General features: G+C 39.1%; 1 protein-coding gene and 1 long non-coding RNA gene across 5 annotated transcripts in view; both read right to left on the bottom strand.

Moving 5' to 3' along the window:
• Positions 1–8,388: 8,388 nt before the first annotated feature.
• Positions 8,389–11,209, bottom strand: LOC140341318 (uncharacterized). The gene is made up of 3 exons (XR_011922843.1): positions 11,089–11,209; positions 9,443–9,595; positions 8,389–8,739 (listed from the first exon to the last, which is right to left on the bottom strand). It is a non-coding gene; the product is annotated as an uncharacterized lncRNA (long non-coding RNA).
• Positions 11,210–15,687: 4,478 nt separating this feature from the next.
• The window catches only part of LOC140340667 (myelin-associated glycoprotein-like), a 45,979-nt gene continuing 37,695 nt past the window's right edge, over positions 15,688–23,971 (bottom strand). For 3 of the 4 annotated variants that reach the window (XM_072425992.1, XM_072425991.1, XM_072425994.1), the window contains one exon: positions 15,688–19,543. In XM_072425992.1, the coding sequence (XP_072282093.1) occupies positions 19,379–19,543 (165 nt within the window). In that variant the 3' untranslated portion in view covers positions 15,688–19,378. Of the gene's footprint in view, positions 19,544–23,009; positions 23,051–23,971 lie in introns of all 4 variants that reach the window. The other variant, XM_072425995.1, reaches the window with a different exon arrangement.

The raw sequence follows: 23,971 nt of genomic DNA, 5'->3' as shown, positions 1-23,971 counted from the left end.
TGGAACATGAGTGATCATGAATGACTTTCAACAATAAATGTGTACTGTAGTCTTCTTCATGGAAAAATAAGACATCCCCTGAAAATAAGACCTAGGGCATATTTTGGCATTTCAAAAAATATAAGACAGTGCCTTATAATCGGGGAAACAGGGTATAGTACAGATAGGGCTTTGCTTCCTTATGTCAGAGCCTCCAAGAAAGAGAACAGTGAGCTGCAAAGTAGTGGTATGACCAAATTTTACTCCAAATCTCCCGAGACTTAGGGCAGCAGTGCCTTAGATTGCACTATGCATTCATGATGTAGGCACAGGGATGCCTAGGCACGTCAACATGCCTGGAAGTGTTCAGTAGACCTTTCTAAGTGGCCCTTGTTTGATAATTAACCTTTAAGGAATCCACCCACTAGAGTCAAAACTTGAAAATTACAGTTTGTTGTACAAAAAATGTTAATGGAAACCTGTTCTGCAATCTGCACCCCCAAGCTTTCCCTTTTCAAAAGGGCATTTGAGCCAAAGAATCTTCAGCCTTTGTCACTTCTGGGTCATCCACCCACTTCAACTTTCAGCTCCTTAGAGGACACAAAAGGTAATAAGGGATCACTGGACAAAGCCAATGTCCCTCAATAAAGAACAAGAGGAATCCCATATATCCCATGGTGTGCCAGATGCTGAAGATCCTGCAGCCACTGTTGTCCATCAAGAGAGTGAAGATTGGTGGTATGGGTGGTAGGATAGGTAAGTATTAATCCTCCAGCCATTGTTCCTTTACAAGAGAGGGAAGGTTGGTGGGACAAATGAGTAATAATCCCATGGCCATTGTAGCTGTTCAAGTGGGGAAAGATTGGTGGCATTGGTGGTAGGACAAGTGAGTATTACTCCTGCAGAATTTACAGCTCTTCAAGAGAATAAGGATTGGTGGCATGAGTGGTGTGGCAAATAAGTATTATTACCTTGCCCATTGTAAACCTTTAAGACAGCAAAGTTGGTGGGCTTAGGTGGTGGGACAAGTAAATGTTAGTCCTCCAGCCATTGTGTCTCTTCAGGAGAATAAAGATTGGTGGCATGGGTTTTGGGACACATGCCCATTAATCCTGAAGCCACCATAGCTCTACAAGACATCAAACATTGGTGGCATGAGTGGTGGAACAAGCAAGTATTGATCTCAGAGACTTTGTGTTGTTCAAAGAGCTACGATTGGTAGCATGGGTGATAGAACAAGTGAGTAATAATCCTGCAGCCACAGTAGTTATTCAAGAACGAATAGATTGATGGCATTGGTGGTAGGACATATATGTATTCTGATTGCCACTGTAAATCTTCAGGACAGCAAAGAATGGCAGGGGTGGGGGGAAAAATTTATATTAATTACCTAGCCTTGTAGTTCTTCAAGAGAATGAAGCTTTGGTTGCCCGGGGGATGTGGAACAAGTGAGGAATAATCAACAAAAGCTAGTGGCATGGGAGGTAGGTCAAACATCTTTTATTCTTTCATCCATTATACAAGTGAGTATTAATTTCTTTCTTTACAGGGAGAAGTTATTTTCAAGTTTTTGTTCTAGTGACAAAGTAACTCTTAATATTCACACTGCATGAATATCGTATTGAAAATAAATTGTCATATCTGCATGTTCATGTAAGAACATTGTACAATTTAGAATGAATAAAATGATGCAAAGTACTCAGCCATGACCCTATAGGCCATATAGGTGAGCCAGACATTGAATGAAATATTTAAATGGTTTGTGTGGGGTTGTGTTGGACCCCATTGCTGTACCTAATAATTTGTGCAAAAGTTTACTTTTCATATAACGCTTTCAAGAAATAATAAATCTTTTGTTATCCAAATTAAAAGATTTGATATATTGATTTGTCTGTTTTTATTTCATATTAACAAAATGTACTCAATCTGGACACTTTATACGCATTACACCTTTAAGGATCCAAAGGAGCTAATGGGGGAAATAGGGTGAGAAAAATACATTTACATATCTGCATTGGTTCGAATATTACATTGTACAATATAGAATGAGAAAAATGATGCAAAGTACTCAGCCATGACCTTATAGACCATATAGGAGAGCCAGATATTGCAATAAATGATTAAACAGTTTGGTTAGGGTTGTGTCGGATCCCCACGCTGTACCTAATAATATACTTTGTGCAAACAATTCATCTTCAATAAAAAAGCTTTCAGGAAAACATAAATGTTTTGTTACGCTAAATTACTTGTTATATCATTTTGTGTATTTTCTTTCGATATTTAAAAAAATGTTTTTAAAGTAAATCTGGTCACTTATACACGATACACTGGTAATTGCTTGCAATTGTTTGTTTTTCAGATATAGTTCCACTTTAAACAATCCCAAATAAAAGCCTTATATGTCCCCAAACAAATTATTATAAAAAATGTTCCCCCCAGATTCACACAACTTTCACCAAGGATTCACTCCAGTAAAAATGTGAAAATATTAGGTGAAAGCTGTGTGAATCATGGATGAAAGCGTTTATGAAAAAATCCATGTTGTTATCATTTATACTGCTATCCTTTAGTTTTTTAAGACATCTATGATGTGCGACCTGTAATAGTGGAGCTTCCATCATGATTTGCATCTGCTGATCCTGTGATTATATTGTGCATTATTCAGGCAGGAATGTTTAAAGTTTGAATACAAAGACAGGCTTTTAAAGAAGAATACAAGGTGACGGCATTTCATAGAATTGGTGCCGTAAAGCAAAAGAAAACACGGCAGTGTGTGATCACTAGATGAAGGGACTGAGAAAATACTTCTTCCTGCCTGCAGCAGACTGGGGACATACCTGCGTCAATCTTCACCTTTGGCATTATATTGGCGATAAATTGTAGCATTCCATACGGCAAGTTTGCAAGGCCTTTAATGATGTCAGGTTCCGAATTTAAAGGCCCCTATCCCAAGCAAGTTTACCACCACTGGGCATACACAAGCACACACGTGTGAGTCATGTACATGTTATGGCAAGACGGCCCTCAAATACCAAGAATAATGCATGGAAGAAAGAGAATGGGAACCGGCTCCTGACCGCCATCCAGCATGTTCATTTTTGCATGAACCTTTTGCATTTTTGCATGGAACCTTTCAGTTCCTGTTTACAGATATTTTTCTTTTTGTCTTCCTCCGCTTGCCAGGGTTCCCCCTTCCTTCCCTGCATTATATCAGCAAATCTATTATACATCTCATCTTCAATCCATACATTCATCTTCATGGTCAGCAATTGTCTGTTTTTTGCTGCTGTATTTTTATCACTTTCAGGCCCTAGTAGGTCAATTCTTTACTTTTATGTATTTGTGTTACTTTTATATAAAATAAAAAATAGAAACTTTTCCTATTATTATTATTATTATTATTATTATTAAAAATGATAAAAATAATATTAATAGTAGATTTCAAAATAAATGTTTTATTTATTTATTTATTTATTTTTTTGCCTTGCTTTGCTTTGCTTTTTTATGCTTTTTAGGAGCTTCTGGTTCCTTTTTCCTATGTCACCAATCTCGCACTGGGCAGGCATGAGATTGGGTGATGTAGATGAGAAAAAAGTTTGCTGATCTCATTGCATATGCATTAAAGAAAGGGCTCCTTTTGCACATGCCCAAGATGAGGAGCAGCCAGGAGCCTCCCGGATGCGTTACGTAGGTATCCCGAGAGGCTTTGTGATCAAGGCAGAAAGGGGAGGTGCTGCACTATTATTTTATGTAAAGTGAAAATATTGAGTTTAGGTCCACTTTAAATTTTCTTTTTTAAGTTTAGTTTTTTTTTAGGTTTTGGGTTTTTTTTGGAAAGGGAAAGCGTTACAGTACTGGTCAGGTTTGCATATCTGTGTGAAGGTAAGAATAACCGTCTCTATTTGTCCTGCTGTCCTTGGTGAAGGAAGTGCTAAGCGTTATCACCAGAACACAAGGCAAGAGGGTAATTTTCAGTGGGGATACCTGTTCTGTTTAACAGGGGATTTCCACTTGCTTCAGATTGATTTCCTCTAACTTGCTTTTGTTGACAGTGAGAAGAAAAAACTACAGGGATCTTTTTTTCCCTACTCTAATAAAAATAATTTGGCTTTCATACTCTTTGTAAGTGAAAATTTAACTCACTGTAGACACATACATCCCAAGCACACAAATTAGAGATTTGCATCAGAAAAAAAAATTTCAATTTATACTTGTCATACCACTAGATGGCGCTGTGTTATCATGTAACAGTTATAAGAAACTCTTACCATCTGATACATATTTTACATAAAGACACAGTGCCATCTGCTGGTGACCAACAATAATACACAAATGATTGTTTAGGAGCAAGTGACCTGTCAACTCAAAAATATAACATTTAAATAAATCTGAACAAAACACCATGGATTTATTTGTTTATAGTACTGTTGGCATCTCATTTATACTCAAATCAGCTTAGTTATCCTGCTTTTTCAGGCAAAAGCAGATATTTTGGTTTATATTAGGATTGACCTATACGTCAATATATATTTATGATTTATTGACCTAATATGTGCAGATAATGTTGAGAAAACCACAATTCTCTGTCAAATGCAACCATTTAAAAGCAAATTTATGTTTCGCTGTCACATCCACATGATTAATTGTTGATGATAAATTGTTGTGTAATTATCTGGGCAATAACCCTATAAAATTATTGTATTTGATTATATTTCTCTTGTTTGGTTCATTCTCTGTCCTCCATAAAATGTATGGATTTCAGTAAATCAAGTGGCCCAAGCCATGTCAAGTCTGTTTGTCAATTTTTTCACTCACTTCAATGGGTATGTTGAGTATTTGTCTTGGTTTATATATGTATAGTCCAGCCATGTTTCTATATAACTTCATGTGAATGTCCTGAGCCTCAAAGATGACGCATCATGGCCCCCCACTGTCATCGACAGCCCATGGCTCCAACCCTGAATCAGAACATGACTTACACCAGCTTCTAAGCCCTAAAAGCATGTTGAAATGATGAGATTTATAGCAGAGTTCTACCTGAGCTGAACTGCTAAAGGTCCAACTGTCCAATCAATTTGGAGGTTACTGTATACAGAAATAAAGCTCTCCAATCAGAAGGGAGCACGAGCTTAGCTGGTTGTAAAACTATAAATTATAACTCAGCAGGGATTGCGTTGGATCTCTACAGAGAAACCCCTGCTTACACACATAAGAATATTGGTCACTCCCTGCAACATGCTGGCAGGGCACAGACTGTGCTTCTTATTACTTCTTTCAACATACAATTTGCCCTTTTTTCAGATGGGATACCCTTATTTACATCGCTTATTAGAGAATGAGGGGACCCCAATATATGCAATCAATCTGGAAGCCTCAGTATTCCCAGAGCCCAAATTCAGACCAGCAGCACTTGTTGTTTCTCGGACAGATGTACGCCAAAAAGCCGGTCTGTGAATATTTAAAGTTGTCATAGACATACCAGAGAACATAGGGTGCTGGCGGGGGCATGAGAAGGGGCAGAGCCTGCAATTTATGCTGCAGAGGTGGTTCACAGCTCATAGGGGGGCCAACTTGGCTTTGCCACCTAAATGATGATACCTGGGTGCAAGAAACTGTGCCTCTCCATTGCTTCCTAGGAAATCTAGGTGCTTGGAACTGTGCATTGTTGCAGGATTATGAGCACCAACATATATGTACGATCTGTTTTAAGGTGTTTTTGTTTTTCTCTTATTCACTATAAGTGCCACTGATAAGTTACAAGAAGAATGGCATCAGCTGCAAAGGCTGTATGAGCACCACGCCAGCTTTGTGTGAGGAATCCGAGTACATACAATGCACCGGAAGAAGTCATGTGTATCTCACACATTACAACTACAAAGGGTGATTCATTTATTATTTCATTTTTGCTTTATTAATCCTATGTTGATTCCCGCAATCATTTTTTTTGTAACTACACCTCTACGGAAGCCAAGGCCAACTTTTTTATTTTGGAGGGAGGAAAGAGGCTCAAATCCCTGAAAAGTATACATAGATAGGGCCAATCTCTTGTACAACCCCAGCATGGCCCTGATGAGGTGAGCTTAACTAAAGGCACCGTGTGTACAGGAAGCTTACCAGAGGCCAATTTTCCTTTTTTTGAAATGCCGTGGTGGCCATGATGTCATTATTTTTCTCCAAAGTACAGGGATCTGTGATGGACCCTATGTCAAATTCCCAAGATGTTTTGTGTGTGCATTGACCCATTGGAACAGCAGTCATAGAGATGTTCATGGGTTTGGAAAACCTAGGACTAGAGGGAATGGGCCATTGGCAAGATTGCTCTCCCAAACTCATCTATGGTTTGGTTTTTGGCTGATTGTATCTCCTTTAAAAAGTTCAGTTAGCCATGGTCTAATCATTGGGCTTGTCCCTGCAGCAGGTTCCAGGGCTACAAAATCCATCCAGAACCAAAGAATTGTGCAAATATTCCCATGAGGAGGCAGCATTCGGAGACGTAACAATCAGAGCAGATGTCACCTGCTCTGATGGATGTGCCGGCCTCTGCTAGAATCTCTCTCCATTTCTCCTTCCAATTCTCATTTTAAAGGCTGTATACCAGGAAAGATACGTGTTAATAATATTAAATACTTTTTTTCTCCTTTGACTTTAGTTATTTGTTATATTTAAGTTCTGTGATTTCATTCATCCAACAATGGCTAATTGGCATTTCCTAACTGGGTTTTCCATTGGTGTAAACCATGTTGTCGGGATATTGGCTTACACCTTTTATCCTGCTCAGCACAACCCCATATTTTCAAAAATTATTTTTTTTAATGAACGTTAGGTGCACTGAGAAAGAAGAGAGGATTATGAGGCAGAAGGGGAACATTCGGTACATTAAGTTGATTTTACGTAGTTACAGATTGAAAAAAAAAAAGGCCATCAAGTTCAACCACAAGGCAAATAAAAATACTAAAAACCAGAATATTCCACATTGAACCATTTAAGCACAGTTGATCCAGAGGAAGGCAGTGTTGAACCCAGAAATTTTTTCAAGCTGGGTGGTAAGAAATTGTAGGCGCGTGGTGGCCCCTGTATTGTCACCTAACTCTTCAGTAAGCACCTAAAAATAGCCGGGTGGTCACCAAAAAGTGCCAGGTGGTGCACCCAGCTAAATGAGGCTGGGGAGAACACAAAGAAAAGGAAGGCAAAAGAAAAACTCCTTATAAATCTGGTTCAATTTGTTCCAACAGGGGAAAAACTCAGTCTCGATCCTGTGAGTCAATTCGATGTTCTCTGGATCAACAGTCTCTGTTATGTTTACTTTAAAGCCTTAATCCCCAGTTATATTCTGTGCTTCTAGAAATCATCCAGCTTTTTCTTAAACCAATCTATATTAGTTGCTGAAACTACTTCCTGAGGGAGCCGATTCCACATTTTCACAGACCTTACAGTGAAGAATCCCTTCCTTATCCAGAGATTAAACTTCTTTTCTTCCATGCGCAAAGAGTGCCCCCTTGTCCATTGTAATGCATAATTGTGATGCAAGCTCTCTATATTGACCATTTATATATTTAAATAGGGTGATCATATTCCCCTTTAAACACCTCTTTGTGAATGTGAAGTGAATGTGGATTTGGGCAACTTTGACAAGAGCTAAATTGTAATAACTGGAAGGTTGGTGGGATCAACACCAACATGGTAGGTCTTGTTAGGTGTTCCTGGTATGCCATGGTTGGTACCTTCCAAAAGTGGTCCAAGGAAGGACAATCTGTATTGGGGTCATGGGTACCCATGGGGGAAAGTCAGGCTAGTCTGAGCTTACAGAAGAGCTATCATAACAAAAGCTGCTAAAAAGAATGCTGATTAAAAGAAAGGGTTATATGTAAGGTGATTCTGCAGACCACTCAGCGAGCCAAGAATTACCCTTTTGCACCCCAAAAACCACATACAGTGGTCATGTAAACATCACAAGTAAGCAATTTGGGAACCATGTCCTCCTTTAGATCATCTGGATGGCTGGTACAGGATTTACCAGGGAAAAGTTGGCAATGGTGCATCACATGGTCTCCACACCTTGACTGGTCACATGGGAAGACCTATACAATATTAGGAAAGTGGTTTTATTTTGTTGGCTGAGCAATGTATATCTCATAGCTGGGAACCCATAGGCACCTGATGCAGTGGCAGCACAATTTTACATGTATGCAACAAAAACTTTTGTTTGGAGCCTAATTACATGATCTTTTTGCTAACTGTAGGGTGTGCTAGGAATCTTTGTATAGTCAATCAAATCATTACATTTAAGCCTTTGAACCTTATAAAAAACATATATTGAGCCTGATTTAATAAATCTCTCCAAGACTGAATAATATAGACTTTCATGGGAGAACCTGGGTGATCCAACAGATCTCCCGTGATAGTCTATCTTCTCTAGTTTTTGAGAGCTTTAATAAATCAGACTCATTGTTTCTACAGATGATGTGCAAAAATGCCAAAAAAAGGAAATATATTTCTAAGCCTCCCACAGTCTTTTATGACCTTTTCTCCCCAAAAGTCAATTTTCATTAGTAATTAAATGCCAGAATAAAAATACCATACATGGGATTGAGAGTCCAGTTTTATTGTCAGAACTGGCTTGTGTACTTTTTATTAATTAACCAAAAAAAGTAGATGTAAATTTTTTACGCCTAAGTTCTTTAAAGCTATAGAAGAGCTCAAAGTGTTTGTATGCCAAGGTATTGGCACAACCTTTAAAGGAAACATCAGTTTCGACTTCATCTATGGAATAAAAAAATAAATAAATAAATAATGTTTCCATACAAGCATACAGTAATCAATAAAAACAGCCATGTTTAAAACTAGCCTTGCAGTAATTCATAAAAGTATGCATAAAATATCCTGAAATATCACAATAAATGCAATAATACGTGTTTGAGAAATGCTCCAATTTTTGGTAGCTGCCCTTGCAGTCCAATCAAGTGACTTTGCCTAGGCTCAGATAATGTCATTGGTCTGCTGCAGGCAGGAGAAAGCATTTCCTGAGTCCCCTTCTCTGCTTGCTGAGCATTTTATCTTTTCTAATCAAAGTTTGCTTTGGGGCTCTTTCATATCTGTGGCTGGAAACTGCCCACTTGGTCACTCTAGGACGCAAAGGCAAACTGCACCAAAGGTAGCACTTTGCACAGGGCTTTGGTTGCAGCCACAATGAAGTTATTCTAAGGCAGTCAAAATCGACTTGGTATTTTTTGGAATCCTGCTGGAGTCATCTGGGGCCATGTGTACAAACTAGTTCCAACCAAGAAGGCCAATGAAAGTGTATGAGCCTGTGGCTGAACGTTGCGATTTACTGTGGGTGTAAAATGGCCCTTTATAGCTCAATGAGTGATAAAAAGTCAAAGACACCACCAAAATCAATAATCTTTCTTTTCTAGAATCCTTTTGCTAATCCCCAATGATCCCCACTCACTACGCATTTCTCTACCTAGTTTATTAAGGAATCCTCTGTAATCCACGCAAGCCAGTTCATCGCCTCTACACTTCTGCGTCTCCTCTGATTTGCACTCATCCGTGGTGCCTTCTTTGTAGCAAGACTTGCATTTTATGCCGTTATACGGTTCATCCTCATCGCTGGGTACTGAAGGAACAAGGAAAAAAATGTTTCATTATTTAAAGGTCGTGTTCAACCATAGTTACATTTGGTAAGGTTTGCATTCTGGATGGCAAGTTAAACCATAACAATGTCTCTCTTGGGGTTTTCTGGGAGGGAAAGAGCCACAAACTACTGTGTGCAAATATCTTCTCTGGGAGATATCCAAATCTATAAGATCAGTTTAGGACATTGGTCCCAAGAGGCACCACTGGGATAAAGCCATATACCTTGGGCTGAGAACTTTTTAAATTTATACTATTAGGGGCCAATAAACTGCAACTGCACCCCACATAAGAAACTTTTTCCTAGTGCCAGGTCAATACTTTAATATTAATATTATTTTACAGTATTTATATAGTGCCAACATATTGCACAGTGCTTTGCAACGTCCATTGTCATATCACTGACTGTCCCCCAAAGGGGCTTACAATCTAATGTCCCTACTATAGTCATATGCCATGAACACAATTTTTGTGGGAAGCCAGTTAAGCTAACTGCATGTTTTTGTAATGTGAGATGAAACCAGAGTACCCAGAGGAAACCCACGCAAACTAGAGGGAACCTGTAACACCCACGCAGATAGTGCCCTGGATGAGATTTGAACCTGGAACCTAGTGCTATCCACTGAGCCACCGTGCTGCCCAACATGACTAGACTATCTATCTGCAATGAGTAGGGTAGGAGGGTACGTGTCACTTTGGTCACCATATGGTGTTGATGCTTTGAATTGCCATTTGTGAATGTTGGATTTGTTAGTGATGGAGGAAGGCTCCCCAAAAAAATTTGCATAGAACTCCAGGCAGCAGAATTACTGTCTGGCAGACAGAATGGAATGCCAATATGTGGATGGGTTCTTGGCCAATGATTGGGCTGGCATATTGTTGAAGCCATGTGGTTGGGTAAATCATTACTTTCAGGTGCATTAATGCACATAGTCCAAGGGGTATGGGCTATTTTTAAAATGTTATACCTTGAAATAAATTCAAGTCTTGGGGAACCCCTACTAAAACAAATTTTTTGGGGTTCATGGGGAGAAACTCCTAAATTGGTGTCCAGTGGAAAGAATAACCCCTGTTTCCAGGTGGCTAGAATAGCACCCTTGTAGACACCAACAAATGACAGCTAGGTCTACCAAGTGGTGCTGACTCCAGAACTATGGAGGTTTCATCAGCCACAGTCTAATGAAACCTTAATAACCTCCATAGGAATCCTGGGGTTGCACAGAACCATGGCTGAGCTGCCTTGAGCAAGTCCAGGTCCATATCAAGTCCAGCACCCAAATCAACATGACAATTTTTTTTTACATTAAATTTTAGGTTTATATGACAAACTTTATAGACTTTAGACCCAATGACATCATCAGTATGACATGAATGATGAATGTACTGAGGGGTTTAGGGTAATTTTAAGTAGAGAGATAGGGAGCTGTCAATCTATATAAACCAGACGTTTCGGCTGTCCTAGTTCACATTACTTACTGTAATACTGCAGATCGCATTTCTCCCTGTCGCAACATGTGGTATAGGACTGCATATAAGTACCGTTTATAGAAATGCACAGCCAACTTTCGCACGGTATTGGAATCCAGCAGCCTTTGTAAAAAAACTTTGTCTTTTTTAACCCTGGCATAAAAAGAAGCAAATAAAGTTGGTGTTAACCAAGGATGATGGAAAAAGTCTTAGCTAAATGCATTGGATATACAGTATGAACAGAGTGACCCCTTCTCCGCTAATTGACAATTATTTATTACTTGTACACACATCCCATACATTTCAAGAGCATTCTCCATTCTTTATGTAAGCAGAACATGGCTGGAAAAAGTGGCCAACAGGCCATTATGGATGTCTTCCTGAAAATGGGAAACTAAGGAAATGCTCATTTGTAATGATAAGCCTCCATGATGAACTGAAATCCAATGAATGATAGGGGGAGGCCAAGGACAATCAGGCTGGGGTATATAAGATTTGATGGTGAATGTTCTTGAGTCAGAAAACGAGGAGGAATATAGCTGATTTGTTGCATCTTCCAACATGCAATGTGAAAGCTCACAGTGTGCAGAGAAATCAGAGGATACGATTTTTAAGTCTAGAAGAGAAGCCTGCACAATTGTGTAAGACTGAAGGGTAGGCTAGAGAGCAGGTCTAATGCAGAAAGTGGTGCTGATATCATCACTCTCTAAATCTTTACATTGTAAACCCAATGTGCTGTGGAGAAGCTCTCCCTAGGGGAGAGGCACACAATGTCCCCAGTCTCCCGGGTTGAATGACATGGGTGCTATGGTCCTCCACAGAAATTTGTGGTTCCTCCTGGCAACTTTAACATCACTATTTTGTTATGAAGGGTCCACAGAAGGAACCATTGCAGGGGACCACTGAGCCACCATAGTGTCTGTGACTATTCACCGTACAGGTACCAATTGTATGAGCAATATTAGTTTCCCAAAAGGTTCCAGTATGCGGTATCATAACAGATTTGTAATTCTGCTTTAACCAGCTTCAGTTATTTTTGAGATACTGCCATCATCAAACCCAAAGATGCATATAGCAATAGTAAATATGATCTCTGGTATTTAACTCATCCAGCAAAACATCATTCTTATGATTTTCATTACAAAACAACCAACACAGCATATCAAAAACACAAAAAAAAAAAAAAACTGATTTACCTTCCTGAAAAAAGCCAGACACTGCAGCACATCCTGTGTTGTCGCTGCATTCTATGATTTCTTCGGTCGTGCAGTGATCTAAGTTGCGCTCCAGGCAGTGCTTGCATTTTATGGCTTCTATGGAGAGATGAGAAAGTATTAGCCATGAGCTAGAAAGAAAAGAGAAATAAAGTGAGAAAGAAATGAAATGAAAAAGATAAGAAGGAATGAAAAGAAAAAGGAAAGAAAGGGAAAGAAAAGAAAAGCAAAGGAAAGAAAAAAAGAAGAGAAATGGAAAGGAAAGAAAGAAAGTTTTGCATTTTCTTACCGCTAGTACATGCTAGAAACCAGAGGAAGCAAAGTATTTGAACCTTCATAGTTGGCGGATTGTCACGACTATCTCTCTTTTTCTCTCTCTGTTTCTTTCTCTCTTTTAATGTCTTTAGGCAGTCTTTTAAATAGGCAAAGACTATCCGCACACACCTGCATCACCCACATTCCCCATGCCAAGTCTCAGGTACTTTAAACACCTTCAGTAAAGAAACATTGTGGCCTAGATGTAGAGAACAATGCAGGTGCTGCCAGAACTGTAAGGCATTATTACCACCACATGACCTGTTCAGTTCCTGAAATTAAGCATTTTGTTTGCATTATTTTGTCAGAAAAGACAATAGGAGTCCACAAACACTTTATTTCTTCGTCTTCTTCTTAACTAACTCAATAAACTCTGATTTAATTAAAACTAGAACAAGGAAAAGACATAAAAGTGGAGCTGAAGACCCCAGAAACAGATTTGAAAGCCAAAGAAAACTATGAAAAATTAAACAAAGCAATTTCTAGAAACAATCACATTGATTATATTACTAGATTGTAAGCTCTTCGGGGCAGGGTCCTCTCCTCCTGTATCACTGTCCTTATTAGTCTGTCATTTGCAATCCCTATTTAATGTACAGCGCTGCGTAATATGTTGGCGCTATATAAATCCTGTTTATTAATAATAATAATAATAATATTGTAAATATATATTATTCTTTATTGGAAGTGGAATTTAAAAGCACAAAATCCCCATTGTATAGTTGGGGTTGGCTGTATCTATACACCTATCCATACATGCCAATACCACTCATAGTATTTTAGTTTCTTGTGATTGAAGTCCTACAATTGCTCACTACGTACTACAAGTCTTTCCTTAATATTTGCTCGCTACATCTGACGCAACAATTGGCACTAATATTCCAATACATCTATGACCCAATGTCTGCAGGCTTTTCTCGTGTTGTAGAAGGGAAGGCAGCCAATGGTCATAGCTTTTTACCATGCAGGTATGCACTATGCCTCCAGAGCCCTGGTCATAATCAGTCAAAGAGGAAAAAACAAATATAAATAAACATGAAAATAAAATACAAAATACAAAACTAACAAGTAAAAACAAACTTAAAATAAATGGCTTCTGAGGATCTTTCACTATGAGGCCATCCAGACCATTACATTTCTGCTAAATTATATGGCATGGGTTGTATTGAAAAAGTTGATTTCAATAAACTGGACTTTGAAACGGCTACTGTAGTGGAGCTTTAAATGACAGCAGATGTCTGATGGCATCTGCAGCTACTCTGTCCAGCCACTATATAATATTTGTGGCTATTTTCTCTCGAATTTTTCCCTTTAATTCATTTAAAAGCTTAAACCTGCCTTGTATTCCCTTCTTCTTATAATATGGCCTAACCAAGCTGTTCCTACCGTCCAGCCACTGAATAAAATTTGTGGCTATTGTCTCTCATGTATTACCATTCAAATCAAAAGCTAAAACATGTCCTGTCTTTTCCTTTTATGTTATGGCCTAACCAAGCTCTTCTTTCTGTCCAGCCACTGAACAATACTTGTGGCTATTGTCTCTCTGATAATGCACTCAAATTTTTATTGCAAGGTATACCAGCCTGCCTTTCCCTTTCTGCTTGCTGTCTATTCAGCTGCTCACGTACCACCTCGGCACTAGCTAACGTCTACAAAGTGCATACTTGCCAAAGCATATAGCCAATTTATATGAAATTTAGGGTCTTAACACTGTATCTGTTGTAGTTGCTACTTCCACCAGACATTTCAAGCCCATAACCACTTGATAAATTAAAAAGATCAGGTGTGGCAGCCAAAACTACCTAAACAAAGCTTTGTTTTGGGTTGAAATAACTCCACTTGGGTAAAAGTGCAAAAGTTTAAAAATCAATTCAACACCCAAACTATGTTATTCTAAAATTGGGTGTAGCTAACAAAGTCAGATTCAAGACTCACCAGAGAAAGTAAGAAAAGCTTTCCTAGCTCAGGGGCATTTTTTTGAAAGGCGGCAGGGACCAGGGGCCTACCAGAAGACACAATAAAACCTAATTTTGGAGGAATGGGACTGGGGTCCAGCATAGTTTTTCTTTCCCCATTTCCCCTGTTTTTTACATGTTGCACTCAAAGTCACATAAGGTACTTCTTCTTGCTATACAGTTGTTTATTACATTTCTTTCAGCTTTTTCACCCATTGGTAGTAACCTTTTCAGACAATGATTTTCCCCCAAATTGGCCAAAGTTTAGTACTAGGATTCACCCCTATACACTTCAATAAGGGTTCACTGCTAAGTTAGAGTTCTGTGAATTTTAAAAAAAGGATTTGTAGATTTGCTCATCCCAGGATTTAGAGAGAAGAGCAGGTGCTGCCAGAATTGTAAAACATTATTACCCTCACATGGCCTTTTCTGTCCTTGTAATTAAGCTTCAGTTTGTATTATTTTGGCAGAAGGCATGTTAAGATCTAATTTATCTGCTGCCAAAAAAAAACTCTTCTTTCCTGTATGTTGGGGAGCTGTACATTCCAAAAAAAAGTTACAAATCCGGTTTATGTGCATTGATTTGCCATTAAAAATGAATGATTGTTAACTTAATCCAAATAATTTTAGCAGGGGAAATAATGTAACACACTGCAGAAATCCCTATAGTGACTCTTCAATCTTACATATTTTTTGTTTATTTCCATTTTATTATTTTGTATTCACATTTTCAGGTAGCACATGATTTCCAGCCTCTCTTTTGCTACTTTTTTGTAAAAAAATGTCTAAGGGGCTAATATCAAAAGTTAAAATGTTGGCACACAATAGAAAGAATAACAACAGTAACACTCCCAACCTCCCCAACGCTTATCAAACTCTTTAGTTTAGTTTGAGGTCTTAATCCGGGAAAGCCCTGCCTTAAAGGAGCCAGATACTGCTGTGGTTTTTCTTTTAAAAACCCATTGTGCTCTGGGAATCCTTTGTTTTGCAGGTGTTCATAGATTTGTGTGGACTAAAGTTCAGCCTTATTTAAATATAATAATTAGCAATTGCCCTCTAATGACTATGTGTGGCAGTACAGAATGGGTCCTACTTACACAACCAAATGAAAAATGCATCAACAGTAAAGTTTCTAGAACTTTATTGTGTTTTGAACTGGGGTCACCAACATGAACAGCCGCTTTCATAATATATACAGGTTTATTATGTGAACCTTTCAAATCTGTATAACAATAATAATGATGTTATCTTGTTTACAGGAATATACATCAAGCAAGAGGTTACAAAAATCAGGAGGAGTTCAGGAATAAATCGCAGACCTTAAAAATCAATTATCAATTACTCAGTGGGATGGAGGCACCAGTTGTGTACATCCAAGGTTATAAAATTACTTTATTAGTCTTATTTATTGAATGGTGTAAATGATAATAATGAGCAGTAACCTGTGGCACGTGACCAGAAACCGATCTTCATATGCCAATTGCTGATTGGCTGCCAAAAGTTATTGCAAAGCATTATTCAATGGACAGTGTTATTAAAGTGAACCAGTCATGGTTAGGCTTACCCAAGAATATGAAAATTCATTCTTACTACAACAGTATGGGGATTTTAAAAAAGTATATTGGCCTATTTAATTTTTTTTTAAATTACAACTGAGAGGCCCCTTACAATTGCATGACCTTGCCCACTGATAACACTGACTTCCAGCACATGAGAAAGCAGAAAAGTAAAGTAGAACTCTTGTATAAGCCCAATTGTTACGGCTTTCCTTTGAGCTTGGCTGATCTAAAAGCATGGTGAAAAGATTATACTGCTGTAATCCATAGCAAGTATTAAGGAAATTATTTTTTTAAATACTGGAAGAGCAAAAGCAAGGGAATCGATGGGCACAACAGAGTTCTCATACCAGGCACTATAATAAATAAGGCTGATAAATTTATATAAACAAAGAACCATCCAGCCCCCCCAGTCTCTGATAGGGTTATGAAAATAAATATAATTAACTCCTATGTACATAAACTTAGATGATTTCTTTAAAGGGGTCAATACACCCAGATTTGGTATTTTAGTGTGTGGAGAACTAACCACAGATTGTTTTGTACATTGTTCTGGCCCTTAAGTCTTCAGTCTTCAATCTAGAATGTCTTCTATGGCTGGTAAGACCAGTCAAACCCCACTTGCATATTTCCTTTCCTTGTATGATGGAGACAAGAGGAGGGGATAGTGGGAACATCCAACACTTGAAGGAAACTGAACCAAAAGCAATACAATATGGCCAAATGTATGTAGACCTCTATCAAAATGCAGGGGTTTCCATTGAAGGGCATCCAAAAAATAGCAATAGCAAATGGCAATTGTGCTCTTCCAAACTTTTGGTCATGATTTGGTGAAGATCTTTTTTCTGTACCACCATGACTGTACAAAGCCAGCTCTATAAAGATATGGTTTGACCAGTTGGGTTAAGAAGAATTCAAGTGGCTTACACAGAAACCTGACCTCATTACTAAAACCTTGATCAATAGAGCACCATTTGTGAGCCAGATCTTCTCATCGGACATCAATACCTGACCTCATAAATGTTCTTTTGGCTTATTGGATACGAATTTCCCCAAACACCCTTTATAATCTTATGGAGATCCTTCCCTGAGTGAAGAAAATATAAAGACAACCAACTACAAGTGATGAAGGTAAAGTTTCCAGTGAAGAAGTCAGTTCATTCTACAGCAAGAAATAGTAGACAATTGGGCTCTTCCAACCTTGTGGTCACAGTTTGGTGAAGACCCCCTTCTGTTCCACCATGACTGTACCCTGGTGTACAAAGCCAACTCCATAAAGACATGGTTTGACCAGTCTGGTTAAGAACTTAAATTGCCTACACCGAACCCTGACCTCAACCATGGGAAACACCTTTGAAATTAATTGGAGCACTATTTATGAGCCAGAGCTTCTCATTTGACATCAGTACCTGACCTCAGAAATGTTCTTCATGCTGAAAGGTCACAAATTGCCCCAGACACCCTTCATAATCTTATGGCTGCTCTTCCAAGAGGTGTGAAGTCCATTGCAGAAGTACATAAAAAGAGCAACAACTCAAAATGATGAATTAAAAGTGTTTTCAAGTGAAGGGGACTGTTCATATTACAGCATGCAAAGACATTGTGGACAATTGTGATCTTCCTTGTGGTCGCGGTATGGTAATAGCATCTTTTCTGTTCCACCATTACTGTGCTCCTGTGTACCAAGCCAGCTCCATAAAGATATGGTTTGACCAGTTTGGTTAAGAAGAACTTAAGTGGCCTGTAAAAGCCCTGACCTCAAACATAAGTGAACCTTTTGAGATGGAGCCCCATTTGTGAGCCAGGACCGTTCAATTAACATGAGTACTGAGCCCATAAAGGTTCTTCTGGCTGAATGGGCACAAATTGCCACAAACACCCTCCATTTTCTTATGGAAAGGCTTGCCAGAAGATTGAGGCCTACCACGGATGTAAATAGAAGATGACCAACCCCATATTAATGCCCATAGTTTTATAGTTGGATGATAAATCAGCTCATATAAGTGTAATGAGCAATCGTCAACAAACTTTGGTTTCAGGTCAGGAACATCACTGGAGACCCCAAGAAGCCAGAAAGTCTAGACATGATTTCTAACTAAAATACCATTTATGGGTAGTTTGACCCTTTAGAGTAGGGAAGGATTATAATCATTACCAGGTTCTAATTTACCTCTGTCATATTTTAGAACAAACAGGAAATTAGGAAACCTAAGCCAGTAATAGAAACCTGAGAGAGATTCTCACCCTTCACTTTAATTAAAATCTAGTACAGCTCTAGTACCTAGTTCCAAAACTTAAAAAAAATATCAAAAGGTTTTTTACAGTCTGTAAACCATCATGGGGAGCTTTTGCTGACTTCCTGTCCCAGAGACTACACAGGAAGTAAAAAAAAATCTACCCAATGTCTACAGAAATGGTTGGCAGGGATTTTATCATTATTAACTAAAATCTCATGCAATATATTGGATTGTAAGATGTAATTTCCCCTCTAGGGGAGTCAGTTGACTTTATTTAGAAACCTAGTTATTGGGAATAAAAGAATAGATCATTATCAGCCTATAAGTTATTTTATCCAGCAAGTCAGTGCAAGAGATGACACATTGTGGCCACAAGAAATTACCGTTCATTCTCATCTAACAGCACAAAGGATTGTGGGTAATAGGGGATTTTAAAAAATGGGTGCAGGCCTGGAGACGTTATTTGGTGGACCTTGGTGAATGGAAATATCAGAGACCGCTATGAATAATGCACTTTTAAGCATGCGCTGGTGTGGACTATCCTAGTAATATACAGAACTGAAGTAGGTAAGAATCTGCAATGATGGTTGAGTAGATGACATTTTCTTTTGTCTTATCCTTCCACATTTTGATTGGTTTATAGGCTTAGGTACATCATTTTTGGATTAAGCTATTTGTGGGCAGGACTTTATACAAAAATATTTCACCCCCTTTAGTATGCTTGGCATCTCTCCTAAAGCTGCCATATGTTGCATCGTGCGTGGCTAACGTTCTTTGACTAAATGGGGCCTATACTGGTACAAATCACCCCTGAAAACCAGTAAAAATGTGGAGAGAAGCTGAAGGGGCACAGCTAAAAAAGAAAAGAAAAAAGTTCAATTGTTATACATTTATAACAGATTCTTGCATATAGTTCCGTTATCCGAGGCAATGCACACACAATGTAATAAATCACTCCAGGCTCTTGAGGTTTCTCAGTGTTTGGGTAAAGGGGGGTATTTGTGCTGTTAGATAAGCGCCCGTCATTTCACCCGGATCTCTGCGTACTCCGTCAACTCCTCTGGGGAGGTGTAAATGTCCTTAACATTCCTCTTTGAAAAGTCAATATTTGCATACTCAGAGTCCATGGGTTTGGATTGATGCCTCTTGCTCAGTAGGATCCTTTCTGAAATGCTGAGGAACCGATTCTGGAAAAAAATAAAGAACAAAAAAAGGTCAACATTTGGGTGTCACATGGTCACATCTGATTGACCTTCCCATTGGCTGAGAATATGAGATGTAGTGCAGTGTTTAAGCACATTTGACCTATAAACAGATGTTGTGCCCACCACATACATGGTTTGTATTCAGTTGCTTTGTTCCACTTTGGGGTTAGTTTGGCTTTGATGTGTGTCTTGTATGAAGTTTAATTTTCACTGATGATATAAATAAGATAGGTAAGGCTTAATTGCCATCTACGATAAATAAGATAGGTAAGGCTTAATTGCCATCTAAAAAGCTTGAGAACCACAATAACCTCCTCTTCCAGGGACTAGATGGTAAGACGTAGAAGAATGTCAACTAATCAAGGTCAACTGGCTCATAATCCGGAATTTGGGGGACATCCTAGGGCTGGTCTTTCTGGAGGGGGTTATTGGTGACCAGCTTGACTTTTTAACACTTTGTAAAAACTGGCAGAACATTCTCCATTGGATGGGAGCTGCATTTATATACAAGCAAGAGATGGTTCATGCAACAAAGCTTTTTTGACCCACAGAACCTCTTTAGGTCTCACCAAACAATACACAGATGTTGTTTATCCTACTGGGGGGGAAAGCGGTGCAAGTAAATGTCTACACAAAATAATTAATGTTAGTAAGAATATTACACCTCTTTTATACCCCTTTGTAAATAAAAGTTTTAACCCCTAGACACTCACTGCAGATCCATGCTCTATCAAAGATGGCGTAGCTTTGGCTTCTACATGGATCCATCCCTATTGCATACGCGGGTCATAATTTCTAGAACCACCTCCCTGTGCGCCATTTTCAAGTCCCTCTCAGTGGTTGAAGGCTACCAAAGCAAAAGAGAGAGAGAGGACATGGCTTATTGTGACTTGTCAGTCTTAACCAACACAGGAGGAGCTCCAGATGGCCCAAAGGGTTAGACTAGGTCCAAGTGGTGAGCTCCAATACTGGCACCCTATATCCCATTGCAACTTGACAACCAGTGTGACCTCACATTACTGTGCTCAACGTAAAGGAAAGTAATTCTGATTGGTTGGTGACAATACAGCAAACAGTAGTCCAAAAACTGTGTTTCTTAACCAAGGTTCTGTGGAACCCTACGGTTCCTCTAGAGGTTGATAGGGGTCCCTTGAGTTTTGACTCAGGTCAGTTTAGGTGACCCCAAGGGTAAAGGGTAACATTCTTCCCCCTGGCCAGCAATGTAAGAGGAATTCTTCCCCCTGACCACCAAGCTAAAATACTGCGAGCAGTGGGTATAGTACGTATAGCAGGGGTTCCTGAAAGTTAACTCAAGGAGTTCCTCAATGTTAAAAAGTTTGAGAAACACAAGTAAAAATGACATATGGCTTATAAATGCCCCTAAGCCTAGCAACCTTGACTCCAAGACCCATATAATGTGTTAGTCTGCCCCATTTATATTTGGGGGAAACTAGTGGGAAGGCTTATAGGTCATGTGATACAGGCAGGTACAGTGCTGACACCTAGAGGCTCAAGTTTTAATTGCTTCAGTCTCCGTTGGGCCTTTCTTACTTTTCCAGGTCAAGGCTTGTCCTACCCCTTTCTATTTCCACACATTTATATGGACTATTGAGGTAGCACATTATAGAGATACAAGTGGGAATATACAGGGGATGGGAGGGGTAGGGTGGGCAATCTCTGACGCTACCTAAAAAGTGTTGAAGATCTGCCCAACAGGACAGGTAAAGTTAGAAAACCTACTGGATCATGTTTTTTGCAGTCTGTGTCCCCACAAGGAGACTTACCTTTTTATTTTATTGGTGACCATTGTTATTGTATTAGAAATATATAAAAACGTATAAAAAATAAAGGTTAAGGGGAGTTTTGACCAGTTTTTACCCAAAACTATATAAGGAAATTTTTGGCCCCACATACACATTCAAACTTAATATAATCTATACTACTAACTATATTCATAAAATGTGAATAAAGCTGTGGACTTGCCTTTTCCATCCTATAGATAGATATTATAAATCATTCAATCAACCCTTTCAAATTTGATCAAAAATCACAAAGCAGAAGCTCCTCAATATGATTAATTTATGACCAGCTCCCACTATCTGTTGAGTTTTCCTGCATAAATGCATACGCATTGCCATTCCACAGCCTACACATATGAATAGGCAGGCCATGCATGCTATATGGTAGTGAACTGACATGCATTGCTATGGAGGCCATGATAGAGCACTGGATTGCCCCTACGGTGTCATAAGGAGTCAATGGCCACACAGTGATCCAAGCATGTCATGTTCATTGCTGGACATTGCATTAACACACGACTTTCTGCATAGAAATGTGCGAGTAACAATGAGCTCTAAGGTCAGCTAATGATCGATTGCATCTTTCTGATTGGCCATAGCAGATTCTGTTGATTGCTTTTGATCAATGGCAGAAATAACTGTATATGTACCTGTAACGGCTGTATACCTGTCCATATCACTGTAATACAATAATAAAAAAAAACGATTGCAAGTGAAATGCAATACAGCATCTTATTATTATTATCTTATTATATCAATGATGTACAATGCTTGTTTGAGACTCCCTGAACCTAGAATAATCACATATTTCTATGTGCATGGCTGACATTATTACAATTGTTATGTTTCTATTACATGAACATAAATTATGTGGCTGATGTATCATAGCTGTACTTTGTGTCCTTTAGAAGTCACGAGCTGTACAATTCCAAAAACAAACACTGAAGATTATGCACCACGAAAAGACACAAATTATTTATTTATTCACAGTCGGACAAAACTACAAAAATATTATTCATAAGGAACACAATGAGTAACACACAGAAAGCCTAAAGTGGGAACACTGAGTGCCATCAAGTAAGGGACCCTAAGATTTCCCTTAGGCTGGGTTTCTACTATGGCCCTGCAATGCTATGGGGGACAAGAAGCTTCCAAAGGTTGCTTTTGCTACTTTATCCAAAGCTAATAAAGTTATACAGACATTTATCTTTTATTAAGGTGAATCCATGGGGATAGGAAAAGCTACAACACTGGGGGAGTATGCAGGGCTGGATTTCTCATAAGGCCTTGGTAATGGGGGCGGCATTTCTCTGGAAGTATCCATTGCAGAGTTAATGGGGCTCAAAAGGTGGTGGCTACCTATAACCACTGTATGGTATGTGTAGCTTCTGCTTTTTGTAGTTTTTTATCTTTAATCCTGCTGGGGGAAGGGGGACACAAACTCTTGGCCTAGGGGAGAAAAAAGTATAAATCCAGCTCTGGTAATATGGTGTCACGGGAAAATAATGACAGAAAGCCTTTATTACTGGGGACAGACACAGACATTGCAACCGATAACTGTCACTTAGATTCATGTTTTGAATTTTGTTTAGGAACACATTTAATTGGCTGTTATCATTATGACATCACACAGACAGTTGGTTACTCACCTGTTGTATCATTTGACTTCCAGCGAGCTGATCTCCCCTGACTGTTAAAGAGAAGGATTAGTAAATGGCAGGTGATGTCTGGAGACATTAGCATTACATGATGATTGGAATATGAATTCACCGCATGACATGAGGGGTGTGAAATGTTTGGCTGCTACCATACACTTGCCCATGCTTTGCAGAGGAAACATTTAATGCAAATGAAAAAAGAAAACGTTGTACCTGGGATCTGATCACCTGGAAAAGGATACTGGACCATTCCCTGCCCCAAGAATAGATAGGCAGAAGGAACCCATCTACAGATCTGTGGTTTATCCCCCCACCTCCCTATAGTACACACTGGAAGCCATTAGACCTCCGATTGCTGGGGATCAACAAGTTCCATTTATGCTCTGACATCATAACAAAGCTCTATGACAAAGCAGAATCTGGGAACTCAGAATGCCCACAGGTGCACATACCTGATTCTGCGTCTGCAATGTAAGTTGATGTTCTTACAGCATGCTACGTTGCATGCTGGAGCATGTAATTTCAAAGCAGCAGGAGAACCAAATGGGAAGGAGGTGCTCTGGCTGGAGGAGCCACTTCTTCCCTTTGGTGCAGGGATTATGGAACTATAGGGATAGGGCAAAAATGCTTTCCATGCATCCCAGATCAGATGACTGAAAGCATTGCATGCATGGGGTCATGGCTAAACTGCATGCTGTACCCTTTTTTTGGTGCAGGCTGCATAAAAAGTCCCATTTAAAGGCAGGAAAGGGGCTGGGTACACAGAGACGGTTTTAGGACTGGTCCCATAATGCCCACGTGCCATTCAGTCAACTGAGGCCCTAGATAAGGTGGGTAAGTGCCTTTTGCTCTGATAAAAGGGTCAATTAAGAGTGATCAGATTTAGCCCCTGCCCTCCAGGGGTAAGTGTATTATAGTAGGCAGATGAGGGTCTAAATTAAAATCAAGGCTTA

The sequence above is a fragment of the Pyxicephalus adspersus genome, chromosome 11 (assembly GCF_032062135.1).
Source record: "Pyxicephalus adspersus chromosome 11, UCB_Pads_2.0, whole genome shotgun sequence".
Lineage (NCBI taxonomy): Eukaryota > Metazoa > Chordata > Amphibia > Anura > Pyxicephalidae > Pyxicephalus > Pyxicephalus adspersus.
This window is presented reverse-complemented; position numbering and strand designations above follow the sequence as displayed.